The following is a 17,680-nucleotide window of genomic DNA, read 5'->3' on the forward strand; positions in this document are numbered from 1 at the left end:
TCCATGAATATTACATATTACATAAAGAACAAACTAGACCCCATTTTCAATAAAAGACAAAAATTAAATATCTGAAAATATACCAATTTAATTTATTGGAAAAATACTAAGATCTATATTTGGTATATAGATATACTATTATATTCATAATATTATCATGGAGTACAATATAAAGCATATTATCAACGAAAGAAACTAAGACCCACAGCAGCAGTAGTTTTGGCTGACAATCAGGTATATTTTGTACTCTATGGTATATTTTAATGTAGTATTATATAAATATAGCCAGTGGTATATTTGCAGTATTTTTGCGGCATATTAATTTGGTGTATTTTCAGAATAATATCGCACAGTTTTGCCTTTATACGAAAGAGGTAGCGGCTATCTCACAGTCGAGCACACTCGACTGCAGCTTTCTTACTTGCTTAAATAACTTCTCATCGCTAAATTAAATTTTTAGGTATCATAAAGTAGATACAGGTCATACCATCTCAGCCGTTGATGATCATCATAAATATATACATACATATACATATGTACATGATGGAGTCGACGATTCCTTCAACCAGCACACAACAAAGTTATATTTACTATGTACCTTAGATAGAGGGTATAAAAACCTCAGCTAACTAAGGTCGAACCATAAGAATAGAGAATAAACAATGAAATTCAAAGAAAGTCGATCTCTGCTTGAAAACAGATAAATCAGGTAGGCAACCCAAACAATTAATAACAAGGAAGCAAGCAAGGAGTGAGCTCGAAAGTGAGATATGTATATACAAAAATTTCCTAGAGGCATGAAGTTATAATGCGTGGCGGGTATTTCACCGTCGAGCACAAACAACTGTACCTTTCATACTTGTTTTTATACCCGCTACCCATAGGGTAGAAGGGTATTATAACTTTCTGCCGACAGGAAATGTATGTAACAGGTAGAAGGAGGCATCTCCGACCCTATAAAGTATATATATTCTTGATCAGCGTCAACAGCCGAGACGATATAGCCATGTCCGTCTGTCCGTCTGTGTGTCTGTGTGTCTGTGTGTCTGTCCGTCCGTCCGTATGAACACTTAGATCTCAGAGACTATAAGAGATAGAGCTATAATTTTTTTTCGAAAGCATTTGTTATGTTTGCACGCAGATCAAGTTTGCTTCAAATTTTTGCCACGCCCACTTCCGCCCCCGCAAATCAAAAAATCGAATAACAAGCGTAATTTTTAAACTAGAGTTTCGAATTTTGGTATATGCAATAATTACTGTAGTAGTTATGATTCCTGAAAATTTGGTTGCGATCAGATAAAAATTGTGGAAGGTTTTAAAGAAATACTTTTGTATGGGCAAAAACGCCTACTTACTATGGGTATGAGTTGCTTTGGCTGGCAATCTGGTATATTGCGCCGTCTATGGTATATTTTAAATGCGGTACTACTCCGATATACCACATATACCAGTTAGTATATTTTTAGTATTTTTGCAATATATTTGGTATATTTTGAGAATAATACCGCAAAATATATTGCTTTTATTTAAAATGGGTAGCGGGTATCTCACAGTCGAGTACACTCGACTGTAGCTTTCTTACTTGTTTCTTTGTAGAAAGTTGTTAAGTAGACATTAATCGAAAACTTTTTTCAATTAAATAACAACTATTCAACTATATATTTCCGAAAATGGTAAGTTTTATAAAAGATATGGATATATCCATATACTATACATAGGGTATTCAAAATAAGTGATTAGTGTATTTTCTATGCCATTTATTAAAGAATGCCAATTTTATAGTGTGGAATTATTTATCAAATATCACACAAGTAAATATTTATTTACTCGTCTCATATTGTGCTCGACAGTGTAAGTACTTATCACCGTAGCGCACTTTCACAATTCAAACACGATTTTTTCTCTTAAGCTTACACTGAAAGTTCTATTGAGAGAGACTGAGAGCCAAAGCTCAAGCCGGCAATACTCTTGAGTTTTAAAACACATCCGATCGCAGCTTATAAATAAGAGAAGTGCGCATTCTATGTCAGTTAGTCTTCAACTGTCGCTCAAAACGTGAACATCGTCGGGAAACACGGCAAATTGTTAGTAATCGTGAGTGAGCGTTTTTGCGTTTTAGTGAAGAGGACTCAAAGGCAGTATTTTATATTTTGTAGTAAATACATAAATACAAATGCCACTGGATAATACGACTTGCTTCGATGAAAATGTTATGTGTGGCAACTTTGCAAGACAATTAATGTAGCATTGTAGATGCGCATAGTGATAAACGTATAATTAATGTATGAAGACTGTAGAAATTTTTCTTTTATAATTTCCAACCAACTGTCCACATTCACCTACATAAATGTTGTATACGAGTATTCACCCAACTCTAAGACAGAGTGCACATTACCGTGGAAAACCAGTATTTTCCGTTTGAGTCTAGTCTCATATCTCGAGTTTACCATTCGATCCAGAGATTGCTAGATGCATTGATGTCACTTTCTGTTATTATATTTATTTAATTTTAGCTTCAAAGAAGGTAATTTATTTATATTTCACAAAGAGAAGGATGCCAAAGCTGTGGGCATGTCTGCTGTTGGTCAGCTTCGTGCAAGCTGGGCCTTTTTATAGCGAGTAAGTAACTTAAATGGGTTCACAATTTGAAATCTTTGTGTGGTTTTTGTGTCCGACCTTTAGTATCTAGTACCATACCATACCGTTTGCACCCTATAATAGCTCATGTACATTCAATTTAACATAGCTTGGTATTTGTCTTTCAGTAGTTTAACTTCAGAATTATAAAGCTGCTCAGAGATTTACAAATCACTAAATTAGAAATACATTTTCTTTTGGATATCACACTAATGATCTAATTAAAAATATAAGCAATAATATTTTTAACATTTATTTGGTTATTATCATAAGTTTGGTGCAGTCCAAATGCGGCATTTTTAACCATCTAGAAACAAACCATATCAACTGACTATATTTATTAACATTTTATTCAAATAAGAAAATGGTAACTTTAACATTTTTATAGTTCTGTGCCCATTGACACAACATAAAACTGAGGTAAATGCGAGTTCAGTTGTTTATGATATTTGTACAAGCACTTTAAGTGCTTGCTCAGAGAAATTTTCTCATTTACAACAATATTGACTTTGCAAAAAACAAGCGCTAAATGATAAGGCAAATATAGTGTAGCAAAAAAAATGAGTCTTCAGCAACAGAGAACAAAACAAACAGAAATGAAACCCCCGAAATCGCGGAAAGAAAGTCGAATTTTGTTGACCTCAATTTAAAGACTAAATCCAAAAAAAGAATTGACATAAGGGTGTTGGACTTTAAGCATACCCTGCACACCGTAAACTACAACTTTTTTATTTAGACTGACTTTTACAAATCTCAACGTCAAAATCAAAAAGCCAGTTCTTTGTTAGGGCCCAAAAAGAGATAGTTAAAGCAAATTGAAATAAATTGCACATACTTGTAACTATAAACACAGAGAATTTCGATCGAAATGTGGCACACTAAAACGCCGCAAAGATCATTTAACCCCATAGTTCAAGTTTTTGCGAAAGGCAAATTACAACAGTAAAAACAACTTCGATGAGAACAATGCCCACTAAAAGTAGGTCATCGACTTAAGGGCATCCACAAGGCACTGCGATGGAGTTAGCGATGCAGATGGAGTCTGATAGATGATGAGTATATCTTTCAGATCGTCGGTTGCATACGTAAGTCTATTCCACATGGCTAACCACGTCGCAAACGTGGCAACACGAGCTGTAGACCCTAAGAGTACAGTGTGTAACTTAACTTAATGATAGTTAACTTTCGTTTTGACACATTTTTGGGTGACAATAATAACTTTGCCCACGCAAATTGCTAAGCACAAATCCAATTATCTTTTAACACCTTCATAGGTACAATTCCAGACTAGGTTTCGCCCCAATTTAATGCATTAATAATCATTCAACACTGATTTGTTCTACACGTTGCGCTCTATGGTCCATTTTTAATTAAATCACCCAGCTATGGCCAATTAGACCTAACCAGATTCGGGTCGATCGCTCATTGACGGTCTGTTGTGGTCAATAGCTTTCGCTTTGGTATAATATGCATTTTTTAATGGCCAACGGAAAGTTCTAAAAGTTTCTGCGAATGGTTTGGTTTCAATAGAAAGAAATATATTATATAAAAAAAAAATTCTCAGTAAATGGAAAATTTTCAAAATTTATTAAATGTCTCAGCTATGTGAATAAGGTTTTCATTTTCAACATCCTGATGAAATTTAGTAGATTCAACTCTTGATTAGCAAGCAAGTCCAAGGCAAGTTCAAACCAATTATTTCCCTCATCTCAAATCTTGGTCGTGACGTGTCCAAGCTCATGAAAAACAGTAAAAAACACTGGAATCAAGCGAACTCAAGCCTAAGCCCTTGTTCGCGAGTCGCGACGCAAAACATGACTCATTTGAGTACAAGATGAAGGTGTCATAAAATAACGAAAACATTTCAAGAAGGCAGAAGTAAGATCGCAGCAAACCGACCGTGGATACTATAAAAATTTGTTATGTTTGCCATTTCCAGCATATTATTTAAAGCGTATTTACTTTTTTTTACTCAGTTGTTTTTTAACGTCTTTTTGTTTTAATTAACTTCCGTGGCGCGCATTTATAATGAGGGTGATCAACAAAGAAGGTCCCGAATATGTTACAAAGAAACAAAAGTTATTTATATTATATATTAGCGATGTGTGTATTGTTTATATATTCAAGAATATGTGTATACTTGTATGTGGGTGCGTACATTGAGATATAAGAAAAGTTAAGTGGCAAAGTCAATAGAAAGCGGTAAAAAAATTAGTTTGCCTAAAGCGTTCAAATGAATCACCTGCGATAAAGTTGGAAACACATACTACAACAAAATAATATGTATTATTATGTACATATGTACATAAATGGGAGTTTTTGGTGAAGCAGTTATATTTATACTCCTAAAAACAAGAGACATAAATCCCATTTGTTAAATGACACGGGGATGCAACGCATTTTGTTTGCCAATTTTGCAACTTTGTTTCGGGAATTTGAAAAAAAAATAGTTTTCATTTGATTTTTATTATGTTAGCTTCACAGTTAATGGAGTCAAATAATTGGTATGCAGCACATGGAAATGCTGCGCGAAACAATTGCTAAACAATGGGCACGATCAGAGCATATACTGTATACTACTGCTATATATTGTATATGTATATACATATATATGTAGATAGAATGTTAAGTCAGACCGGAGCTTCTACTTTTATGAGAGAAACAATGGAAGGCATATGAATTATGAGCGGAATCCGTTTTAGGGTTAAGTTCCGTGGGTTTGAATTTATATGAAACAGCTCACAACTTACCACACACACACACATATTAAAAACTAAACACAATCTAACCACAAAGGAAACACCACACGCAACACACACTAAACAAACACCCGACTCCCACTTCATTCTCCTCCTCGACAGCTTTATGCAACATTTAACACGACCATTGCCACTCCATCGCACGCTCTTTGGGCCCATTCCATTTGCACCGCTAGAACCACTACGTGCTCAGCCATCTCAGCGTGTTGCAAGCGTTTGGACTGCACCACCACCAGCCTCGCTGATGGTCCAGCAGCAACGCCCGCAAGCGCAACTTAATGCCCCACTGTTACCACCCTACAGTAGCAGCTATGGCAGCGACGGGATCACCGACACCGAGTTCATTCCTCTGGAGCAACAACAGCAACAACCACAAGGACGTCAGGATGCAGTTGCCACAGCCGTCACATCGCAGCAGCACACTTCGGCTCAGAAACCTTTCAGTAGGTCTCAGATTCTTCAAGCCATTAAATGTTTTAGTAATGATATGTCTTCTTGCACAGATGTCGACACCATCACTACGGATATAAACTCTCCCAATCCAGCTGTGTTCTTCCAGCAATCGTTTCCCTTCTTCGGCAATGAATTCTTTAACTCGTTCGGTGGCTTCGGGTTCGGCAATGCTCAGGAGCCTTGGTGGAAAGGGTGAGTATCAAATGATAATAGCTTATATATTCTAGTTTGTATATAGAAATCATTTTCAAATACAAATTATATAAATACAATTAAGCATATTGCATTTCTGCGAATTTGGTCAGGTTATATCAATTTGAATTAATTGGATTTAAGAAATATTTTATTTAGATTATTTCATAATTAGGAAATATATCGTCCTATGTTATTTAAATATAATTATTCTTCCGTAATTTGTGGATTTGATTTAAAAATGCTAATTCACATAAATAATATTATAATTGTAGTAATTTAAACAAGGAGAAGATCACTTGACAATAATTTGATTATGCTAGGAATATTATTTGTAAACTTATATAACAAGTCAGAAAGCCCCAGTCGAGTGCGCTCGACTGGAAGATACCAGCTACCCCACTTTGAATAACATCCAATAGTGCAGTATTCGTTTTTTTTGGCAAAAATTTGACCAGCCTGCAAACAGAACAAGTGCTGTCGAAAAAAAAATTTTTATTTCTCTCAGATCTGAGACGGAAGTGGCTATGTCGTCTCGTCCGTCGACCCTGATCGAGAGTATATATACTTTATATGTAGTATCGGATATGCCTCTTTCTGCCTGTTATATACATTTCCAGCCGACACAAAGTTTTAATACCATCCCTTTCCACCTTCTATAGAGGGTATAACGACAATTTGTTAAGTACAATAGAAATACATTTGAATGATTGGCTGTTGTCAAATATTAAAGGCTTAAAAGATTTTATTTTTTATTAAAATCTATTGGAGTACTAGCATATTATTTAGTTCTTTTTTCTAATCTCAACACTTAAGTGCTTATGATGTTCTTGGCATTTTGGTAATTAACACATCACAATGTCAAGTTCATTTGAGTTATTAAATATTATTTTGATTCGTAGCATCTCCCGACTTATCTTCATCCGCTGGAACTTCTGTGTATTCGAAATACTTATATAATTATACTTAAATAGTTGTGCTTATAATAAATACAAAAATAATGATTTTAAATGATATTCATTCACAATAACAATAGTTTATTCATTATATGAGAAATTCAGATGGTGAGTTGCTTTACAAGTGTTTATATACCTGCTACCCATAGGGTAGGAGGGTATTATCACTTTACGCCTATAGGAAATATACATAACATGCAAAAAAAAAAAAAAACATCTTCGACATCATAGACTGTAATTATTTTTTGTTGACACTACAAAGGCTACAGCAGCGTCTTCATTTCATTGTTTGACAATTTGGTATATATTGTACTCTATGGTATACTTGAATGTACTAGTAAATCGGTACACAAAAAATAGTTCTCGATATATTTTTTTTGACATATTAATTTTTTTTTATATTTTAACTATAATACCTCTGTCACACTAATTTGCTTTTGTTGAATATAAGTAGGGTATCTCACAGTTGAGCACGCTCTACTAATGCTTTCTTACTAGCTTTTTTCGCATGGTAATGGTTTCTCAATTAATTGCTCTGACTGCTGAATACAAACTGGCTTTTTATATATAGTACATAAATGGTATAGATATTGACTCGTGTGCAGTTTCTTAAAATCTTATTAAAGCAAAATTGAGATATCTATTCAGTCGGTTGCTCGTTGCATTTGCTTGTGTTGAACCTATAGCGAAAATGAAATGAGAGACACAGCAATTGAAAAATTAGCGCTAACTACAAAATGAGTACATGAATACATACACATCTGTACATCGGTACATCTCCACATCTGTACGTTTCCATGCTTATAACGAGAGATTTCAAAAACTATGGCCACACAATGTGCCCCTTTGTAGTGTACACACACACAAGTCACAAGTAATTGAATTGAAGGCAGGCAAAGCTGTTGAGCTGTTAATTCCACAGAGCTTTTACCTTATCATCATATACGAGTATATTTACTATACATATCTTCCATGTATGAATTCGTAACGTAAACATTAATCAACGCTCAGATTGATGGACAGATATGCTATTCATGGGGTGCGTTTATTGAATGCTGACTAACAGTAGTAAATAAATGGATTGTGGTACCATAGGATCTGAAATCTAAAGTTGTATCTATGGAAATTATGAGTACATTGACTTTTAATTTGCAAGTCTGTGAATTAGAAGGTAATAATAGTCAATAATAACACGAATTTTCGCATAGTTCTAATCATTTTGAGGGATAGTGGGCACCTGAATTATCGGGTCAACGAAACACGATAAAATGCAACATGTAAGCAGTAAAGTTATAATCTTAGATCATCGAAAGTTAAGTAAAACTGTATAGATTGAAGACATAAATTGACGAATTCAATTTAAGGAGTAGAAGTATAAAACAGTTTAAATACGTTATTTCACTGTTTTATTTTTAAATCGAACTCAGCCATGAATACTTGAGCTCAATTAAAACGTAAATCCGTAAATAATCAATATGTTTTTCTTCAAATTGCAGACCAAACGTGTGTACTGAAAAAGAGGAAAGCGAAGGCGCAATCACGGAAACCGATGGTGATGAAAGCGTAGACACCTTTGGTCAGGAACGTGATGGCGCTGGCAGCGTTGTCCGATCACCACTTTTTGGCCAGTTCCACTTCAGCGTGAACTCCTGCGCCGAAAAGCCCAACAAGCACGTCTGCACTAAAATGTAAGTGGGGCAACAACTCTGCGAACGTTGAATGTAGAAATTGCAGCAAAGTCAGCAATCTGCATAAGCTTAATGCCAAAGTTGCGTATTCACGATGTGTAATTCATTTTTCATTTCTTGCGAACAGCGTAAATCAAAATGGCAAAAAGAAGACGCTGACTCTGACACGCCAATGCTGTCACGGCTATGGACGACCACGCAACTCCGACTTCAATACACCTTGTGAAAAGATTGAGATCAAAGATATCGAAGCCACTGCAGCTGATATGGGAGCCAAACAGTTCATTGCGTCTGCCAAGAGTGCAGGAGAACTTGGCGATATGCTGGCCAGCAATAGTGGCAAGAAAGTTACTGTGTTTGTGCCTCTCGATACCGCTTTCCAGGAATATCGTGGAGAACATCAGCAGGAGAACGTAAGAGAATCAATGCAATTTCTGAAATTGTTCTAAAGTTATTTTTTTAAATACAAACGCAGAACGTCGAGGACTCGAAAACCGATACGTCAAAAACATCGTCAATCTACAAACTGCACTCTGTTATAGGCGATGTCCAGCTGGAAGATGTGCCCAACGAGCAACTGCTGCAAACCGAACTTCCCGGCCAGAAGATTCGCATTAACAGTTATCAGCTGCCGCCCGCTTTAGGTCTAGAACCTTATCGTTACGCAGCGAATTGTGTACCCATTGAGAAGCACGATAAGCTGTCGGAACAGGCTCTAGTGCACACACTGAATGGCGTCCTCAAGCCTATAAGTAAAACAGTAATGGACATCATACGTGATCGTACCGATTTGTCCATAATGCGTGCCGTGCTCGAGAAGACAAACATCAGTGCCATGCTAGAGGCCGATAAGCCCGTCACCATATTTGTGCCTACAGATGCGGCTTTTGATAAACTGGACCCACATTTTAGACGAACTCTTAAAGAGGGACGTAGCTGCGCTTCTAGTGAGTATAATAGCCCCCAACACCTCATGTGTGGTCGACTTTGAAATATCCGCTATCTATTTTGAATAAAAACAAACATTGGGGTAGTATTCTGAAAATATAACAAAGTAAATAAGCCCCGATAGCAGCAGACGTTTTTTGCCATATGATCCATGTGATCACAATCAAATTTCCATGAATTCTAAATACTGTTATTATTATATGCACCAAAAATCAACTCTAGTTTTAAAACTACGTCTGCTATTGGATTTTTTTCGCTTTGCGAAGGCGGCTGCTCTGAGATCTAGACGTTCATACAGCAAGACAGTTCATGGGGTCGGAAATCCCTCCTTCTGTCTGTTAGAGGGATTTCCTACCGGCACATACATACATACATAGTAAGAAGACCCTTCTGCTCTACGAGTAGTGCGTATAATTCCTTTCTATGATTGTCAAACAGGGAATTGAAAATACATATTTCAATTACAACCACGGTAAACTGCTTATGTGCACTGCTTGCATTGGGAGTATGTGGCTCTGTAAGCAGTTCACTGCTTATTTTAACTCAAAGGGCCAATTTTATATTATTTGATTAATAGTAATTGAATCTCTTTTTTAGACATTCTGAAGAACCACATGCTAGATCTGACTTTCTGTTCGTTGGCAACTTTGCCTGGTGCCAAGACGACAGCTTATAACCTTCTTGGCGAGCCACTTCTATTTAATCGCACCCAGCATAACCAGAATTCAACAGTGGAGAGTGCAGTCTATATCAATAATGTGGCTAAGATTCTGAATGCTGATATTATGGGCACAAACGGAGTGCTTCACGTCATTGACACAATTATGCCAACGGAATCTGCTCTTCCAATGACTTCGTTGATTTCGCAGAAAAATTTGACCATCTTCAAGCAGCTGCTTGAGGCCTCTGGCTTCGATGATCAATTCGATGATTTGGACAACGTCACAATATTCGCTCCCACGGATAAGGCATTACAACACTCGCAATGGGCACGTTTGGTTGCAGAGAAACCCGAAACTTTGAAAGGCAATCAAGATTTGTTAAAGTTCCTCAACTACCATGTGGTCAAACCCATGATTAAGACATGCGATCTCTCAGAGAGTTCGCTGCCAACAGTAGAGGGCTCGAGTGTCCGCCTCAACTTATACTCCACACATGCACTCTTCTCGGACGTAATGAACAGGGCCACTGTAAACTGTGCTCGTCTTGTACACTTTGATGACGAGAGCTGTGGATCGGTGTTGCATCAAGTGGATCGTGCATTAACACCACCTCAGAACGTAAGATTAATATATTATCTATGCGATATTATTTTAATATTTCTCTTCTTTTTCTCTAAAGAATCTTCTGAAGTCACTGGAGGCTAATCCAAACTACAGTAAGTTCCTGGAATTGGTTCGTAAGGCAAACTTGACACATTTGCTGGCCAATGAATCAGACAGCTTCACGTTGCTGGTACCCAAGAACGATGTGTTCGACGAGCTCAGCGAATCCAGCGAGTCAAAGGCTTCTACACAGAGTCAGGCCGAATTAGAGGCACAGGTGAAGACCCATATTGTGAACGATGTAGTCTGCTGTGCTGGTATCATACCTACCAACTGGCCATTTGTGCGCTCCATTGAATCCATTTCGGGTCAACACCTTCGCATCACCCGTGATCGTCGTCCCAAAATCGAAAACGCTGGTGTCACCAAATGCGATGTGATTGCCACAAATGGCATTCTACATGAGATAAACGATGTGATTGTTCCTCGGCCATCTCAACAGCATCGTCGACCACATCTTCCTCCCAATTATCAGTCCCAAGGTGATTTTGACGTTTTCTTCTAAGTACTGCGATTGCTTCTGAGGCAATAAAATATATATAGAGAAATATCTCATTCTTTGTCTATATTATATAATATGCGAAAATATTTATATATTTAAAAATGATTTACGAGTATCAATTGGATCGATTGGAAACTCACATAAGCAAAATACAGCTATAGTTACAAATATCTCTGATAATAAAATAAATAGAATTATAAAAAAATCTATACTTGATAAACAATCATTACCGAACCTCTTGATAACAAGTAGTATGACATACTATAATAAGAGACCACAGATAAGAGAGGCACACAGAAGAATTAACTGCATCTAACACTGATCGCCTCGCAGATAATCTGCGACCAGCATTTATGAAATTAATTTTCTAGAATTAACTTTACTTATGCCAAGCTAAGTTGGCTTTTTTAGCTTTAATATTCGTAGCTAGATCTGCTTGCGTTCAACAACAACAAGTAAGAAAGCTACAGTCGAGTGTACTCGACTATGAGATACCCGATACCAATCAAAATATACCATAGATGGCACAATATACCAGATTGTCAGCCAAAGCAACTAAGACCCCTAGTAAGTAGCGTTTTTGCCCATACAAAAGTATTTCTTTAATAACTTCGACAATTTTTATCTGATCGCAACCAAATTTTCAGGGAATATAACTACTATTGTTATTACTGTATATACCAAAATTCGTTACTCTAGCTTTAACTTACGCTTGTTATTCGATCTTTTTTGATTTGCGGGGGCGGAAGTAGGCGTGGCAAAAATTTGAAACAAACTTGATCTGCGTGCAAACATAACAAATGCTGTCGTAAAAAAATTATAGCTCTATCTTTTATAGTCTCTGAGATCTAGGTGTTCATACGGACAGACGGACAGACGGACGGACGAACAGACGGACAGACGGACATGGCTATATCGTCTCGGCTGTTGACGTTGATCAAGAATATATATACTTTATAGGGTCGGAGATGCCTCCTTCTACCTGTTACATACATTTCCTGCCGGCACAAAGTTATAATACCCTTCTACCCTATGGGTAGCGGGTATAAAAACAGCACATGTAAGAGTAAGAGTCACAATTCTACATTTTACTTGGTTTTACTTTTTCCTACTGAGTCTACATGAAAGAGAATAGAATATTGTATCTGAAGAGAATTATATTTACTGAAGAGCGCTTTGTCGCGCCTTTGTTATACACACTGTAAGCTAGATTGAATGAGATAAGCGCATTCTGTAGTCTTTCTTTTGAGTGTGTATTTGTGTGCTTCGAAAACGAATATAAACATCTGTCAAGCTAGAGGCAAATGTGCAGTTTAATTGTAACTACAGCGATGACAGGAACACTTCCAGCCACCTTCGTAAAAGGTTTTCATAACGAGGAGCTCGTCCGACGAATGGAATACCGCACTTTAGGCAGCACAGGTCTAAAAGTCTCCACTCTGGCACTTGGAGGTGCTACTCTGAGCGTTCTTTTTGACAAAAAATTCGATCAGGAGGAGGGCATCAAAACAGTGCACGAGGCAATCAAGTCTGGCATCAACTACATTGATACTGCACCCTTCTATGGCCAGGGCGACTCGGAGAGGTTGCTCGGTTTAGCTCTCAAGGATGTACCTCGGGAGGCTTACTACATTGCTACAAAGGTGGCACGCTATGAACTTGATCCCGATCGCATGTTTAATTTCACGGCCGAAAAAACCCGTGAAAGTGTAAAGAAGAGCTTGGATCTGCTTGGATTGGATTATGTAGATGTGCTACAAGTACATGATGTGGACGCTGCACCAAGTCTAGATATGGTGCTCAACGAGACTATTCCCGTGCTAGAGGAGTATGTAAAGGCCGGCAAGGCACGATTCATTGGTATCACAGCATATGATGTGGATGCTCTTAAGGAATGCGCTGAGCGTGCTAAGGGTCGTGTCCAAGTGGTGCTCTCCTATGCCCGCTACACTCTTCTGGATAACACTCTTCTGAGAAATATGAAGGCCTTCAAGGAGCTGCATGTTGGAGTTATATGTGCAGCAGCCCATGCATTGGGTCTGCTCTCTAATGCTGGTCCACAAGCTTGGCACCCCGGCAGCCAAGAGTTGCAATCTGTAGGCAAACAAGCAGCCGAAGTATGCAAACAACGTGGCGTGGAGCTGGGTAAATTGGCCATGTATTACACCATGCAGCTAGAGGATGCTTCAACCTTCTTGATCGGCATACCCAATCGTCATCTGCTGCAGCTCAACCTGGATGTGGTCTTCAACGGCTTGACAGCCACGGAACAGGAAGTGTTGCAGTATCTGCGCGAAAAGTGAGTACTCATTAACCAGTTTTGCGAAATTGTGCAATTCGGATTTGGTGTTAGCATTGCGTCAGGAGCACTCGAACTTGGCCTATGCCAACAACCGGTTTAAATATACTCCGCAACTAAAACTATTTTGTATCATATGTTTTTTGCAGTGTATTCAAGCAGTCCTATAGCTGGGGATCCACACTATCAACTGTTGGAGACTTTAAATAGACCCAAACCAAATGATAGACGCCTATCATGAAATGGCAGCATTTAAAGCATTTAATTACTTGTATATTATCTGTATAATGAACAATATAACAATAGATATAATAAAATCAAATTTTATAATTGTACTTTCATTTTTTGCTGACTATGTTTCGTATCACTTTTAACTTAAATATTTATTTACATTTACTGGAACGGAATCAAGCAGAAATTTGTCACTGTGGACTATATTTTGTTCGAGTATTTACCAATTAAGCCCAATTAGTTAGATCCCTTCAATCGTGAAGCTTTCTGTACAATTTCTTGTACATACATACGTATGTACTACATACAGTGGGGTGCAAAGGTGAGTTTGCATGTTTACGTGTTTGCATATGTAACACAGTCCATTTGGATGCGAATAAAACAGAAAGTAGTAAAACAAACACAATACTTTTTTTTTACTTATTCTACACATAATATACTTCTACAAATAACATGAAACAATTAACAGTTAGAATTGCAGAAAAAATAATGTGAAAAACAAAAAAAAACCCATGTACTCACTTATCATCCTTTGCCACTTCAATTTTGTTATCAACCAAAAAAATTGTATTATTTCAAATTTACAATAACATTAATATGTAGTCCACAAGTCCTTATTTTTTTTAACTCGGACTTTTAAGCAATATTGCTTTTCCTTTTTTTCTGCTATTCTAACTATTAATTGTCTTATGTTATTTTGTAGTAAAAGGTGAAAAAAATTGTTGTGTTTGCTTACATGCACTCACTTTTGCTCCCCACTGTATATGCAAGCATCGATTTACTTATTCAAATAAAAAGATAAGCACTTCGAGTACGTATGTAGGTAGTGTATATATGTAATATCAATGAGATAATCAAATTCATTTATATTTTGCGATTTTTAAACACTATCTAAATGAAATCCAACATATGCATATCTTTGAAATAGCATTGCTATTCAAAACACAAATATATTTGGCATATTCATCTGAATTGTGGATTAACTCCATTTTCTGTGAACCACCCCTGTGCTCATGCTCTCCAAACACGCCTTTTTTAATCTCTTTACACACAAAAGATCGGAGAGTTTTGATGAATTTTGTTTGCAACTTTGCTTGTGTGCTCTTTAAGTTAACAAACACTTCACACACTAGTAAACATACACATACAATCATTGAACGACGTAGACAATTCTGTTCCTTGATAATGAAAGCGAAAAGTCGGAGAATCATACAATAAATTGTTGAATTGACTATCAGTACTGCTTGTGGCCTCCTGGTCGGTTGAACGAATTTCGCCAGAGTGCGAAACAAATTAAACAAAGCTAAAAATAAATAAATACGATTGGAGAATGTCTGGAACATTACCAGCCACTTATGTGAAGGGTTTTCACGATGAGGAGCAAGTGAAGCGTATGGAATACCGCAAGTTTGGAAACACAAATCTACAAGTCTCCAAAATTTCATTTGGCGGCGGTGCGCTCTGTGCGAACTATGGGTATGCTTTGAAGAGAACGTAAGATGCAGAACGAGCGCTCTTTAAATAAGAGAAATATTAACTTACAGCTTCGAATTAGATGAGGGCATTCGAACTGTGCATGAAGCTTTGAAAGCTGGCGTCAATTACATTGACACTGCACCTTGGTATGGTCAAGGGCGTTCGGAGGAAGTTCTGGGTCAGGCACTGAAGGATGTGCCCAGGGAAGCCTACTACATTGCCACCAAGGTGGCCCGCTATGAGCTCGACTACGATCATATGTTTGACTTCAGTGCAAAGAAGACTCGTGAGAGCGTGGAAAAGAGTCTGCAGCTGCTTGGATTGGATTATGTGGATGTCATCCAAATACATGACATTGAATTCGCCCCTGACTTGGATATCGTGCTCAACGAAACGTTGCCCACGCTAGAGCAGTTGGTCAAGGAGGGCAAGGCCAAATACATTGGCGTATCCGCCTATCCATTATCTGTGCTGAAGGAATGCATTTCACTTGCCAAGGGCAGATTCGATGTAAATTGCATATACTTGTACATCTTTTAATGGTCGTTAATGTCAATTTTTATTCCAGACGGTGCTCGTATATGCGCGTTACACTCTCACTGATCACTCTTTGCTCGACTACTTGGACTTCTTCAAGTCTCAGAACTTGGGCATTGTTTGTGCCGCAGCCCATGCCCTAGGTTTGCTTACAAACGCCGGGCCACAGCCGTGGCATCCGGCCAGCGATGATCAAAAGCAAGTGGCACAGCGAGCGTCTAAGGTGTGCAAGGATCGTGGCGTTGAGCTGGGCAAGCTGGCCATGTATTACACCATCCAACTAAGCGATGTGAGCACCTTTCTTACCGGCATGCAGACCCGCCAGCTGCTCAAAACGAACTTGTCTGCCTTTTACGACGGCCTCAATGCTCAGGAGCAGGAAGTGTTGCAGCATCTCAGAGAAAAGTGAGTGGCGCTCGGAAGTGCACCGAAATTGTGCAACTCGAATACAATGTTACTATTGCGTCATATCCGACTCTGATTCCGAGTCGCAACTCGCAACAACAACCAGTGTCAGTGTCGAATTAGCCAACTCGTAGTCCCCTGCCCAGTACGAGTTTGACTTCAAGTCCGAGTGCGCTTCACCTGTCAGTTCATTCATGTGCACATTCAAAGTCAATCTTGGCCATCGGTGCAGTAGGCAGACATTGCTTCCCCTTTCTCTTTTCCTTTAGCTATGTTACCATCACCTGATTGTCTGCAATCGACTACATAGCATAGCAATGTTGAACTTGTTTTTAGATTCGCATCCATATGAATCATGGTTATGCACTTTGAATTTTATTTATTTATTTTATAATACTCGACAGTTATTAGACACGATGGTTTTATGACTTTTTTTATTTATTTTATAATACTCGACAGTTATTTGGCCATTATGCCATTATGTCAAGCTAGTTAAAAGAATGGAGAAAAAAGTGGAAACGTAATATCATTGCACTCGTCAAGTATTCTGATGTTCATGTTCATATTATTCATATTCATACTTTGCTAAATTTCGATTTCAGGTATATTATTAATGCAGCTTTCATGATTTTTTTTTTTGTTTAATTTTAAATAATCTCCTTAAACTAATTCTGCCTTTCAATTTTCCAGCATCTTGACGAAGCCTTTTCACTGGGAGGGTAATGAACTGGAAATATACTGGAAAGCACTTAAAAGCAAAAGGGCTTAAATAATGTTGGATCATGACATTCATTTCATTCAATATAATCAAGTGTATTATTGTGTAGTATCTGTCACTTGAAAAACGCATGAGGTTTTGATATAGATAAGAGCAACACAAATATAGCATATAAATATGGGGTTATTGACTTTCAACTGACCTATAACTATTAATAAAATAAATTTTAAATTGCAAATAATCTATGAATTCATAATACTAATCAGTAATTGATAATTTTGTTATAAGGCACAGGCAATAATAATAATATTATAGAGAAATCACAAGAAATTTTGGAACTAAATTCATTTTAGGAAAGACTGATTAATATGAAAATATGACATTATGGAATCAAAGTTATCAATTAGCCAGAAAGAAACCTCGAAACAAACTCATCAATTAACCAGTTGAGGCTACAATTTTATGGCCTAACCAGCTGAGATTAACTTTATACAAATCCAATTGGCTATCTCACTAATTGACTGAGCTTGCGAAATGCAGTTTTATATATGTAT

The 17,680-nt window shown here is 37.4% G+C and overlaps 3 protein-coding genes across 7 annotated transcripts; all 3 read left to right on the forward strand.

The window, feature by feature from the left end:
• The first annotated feature begins 2,033 nt into the window (after positions 1-2,033).
• Positions 2,034-11,664, forward strand: LOC132784761 (transforming growth factor-beta-induced protein ig-h3). Of its 5 annotated transcripts, none has more exons than XM_060790591.1 (9): positions 2,034-2,084; positions 2,514-2,619; positions 5,499-5,839; positions 5,900-6,041; positions 8,494-8,685; positions 8,813-9,098; positions 9,161-9,632; positions 10,231-10,913; positions 10,975-11,664. In XM_060790591.1, exons 2-9 carry the CDS (start codon positions 2,555-2,557, stop codon positions 11,461-11,463), a joined length of 2,670 nt encoding a protein of 889 aa, XP_060646574.1. In that variant the 5' UTR covers positions 2,034-2,084; positions 2,514-2,554; the 3' UTR covers positions 11,464-11,664. The 5 variants fall into 5 exon arrangements, with proteins under 5 accessions (XP_060646574.1, XP_060646577.1, XP_060646575.1 ...); XM_060790594.1 differs by having other exon boundaries at positions 5,700-5,839; XM_060790592.1 differs by having other exon boundaries at positions 2,042-2,094.
• A 910-nt stretch (positions 11,665-12,574) lies between these two features.
• LOC132784769 (uncharacterized) lies at positions 12,575-14,094 on the forward strand. Its single transcript, XM_060790606.1, has 2 exons — positions 12,575-13,759; positions 13,909-14,094. The coding sequence occupies exons 1-2, from the start codon at positions 12,765-12,767 to the stop codon at positions 13,967-13,969; spliced, it is 1,056 nt and encodes a 351-aa protein (XP_060646589.1). The 5' UTR covers positions 12,575-12,764; the 3' UTR covers positions 13,970-14,094.
• Positions 14,095-15,147: 1,053 nt separating this feature from the next.
• Positions 15,148-17,323, forward strand: LOC132784770 (uncharacterized). The gene is made up of 4 exons (XM_060790607.1): positions 15,148-15,466; positions 15,535-15,976; positions 16,035-16,408; positions 17,099-17,323. The coding sequence occupies exons 1-4, from the start codon at positions 15,321-15,323 to the stop codon at positions 17,175-17,177; spliced, it is 1,041 nt and encodes a 346-aa protein (XP_060646590.1). The 5' UTR covers positions 15,148-15,320; the 3' UTR covers positions 17,178-17,323.
• Positions 17,324-17,680: the final 357 nt, after the last annotated feature.

Source organism: Drosophila nasuta, chromosome 2R (genome assembly GCF_023558535.2).
Source record: "Drosophila nasuta strain 15112-1781.00 chromosome 2R, ASM2355853v1, whole genome shotgun sequence".
NCBI classification, from domain to species: Eukaryota; Metazoa; Arthropoda; class Insecta; order Diptera; family Drosophilidae; genus Drosophila; species Drosophila nasuta.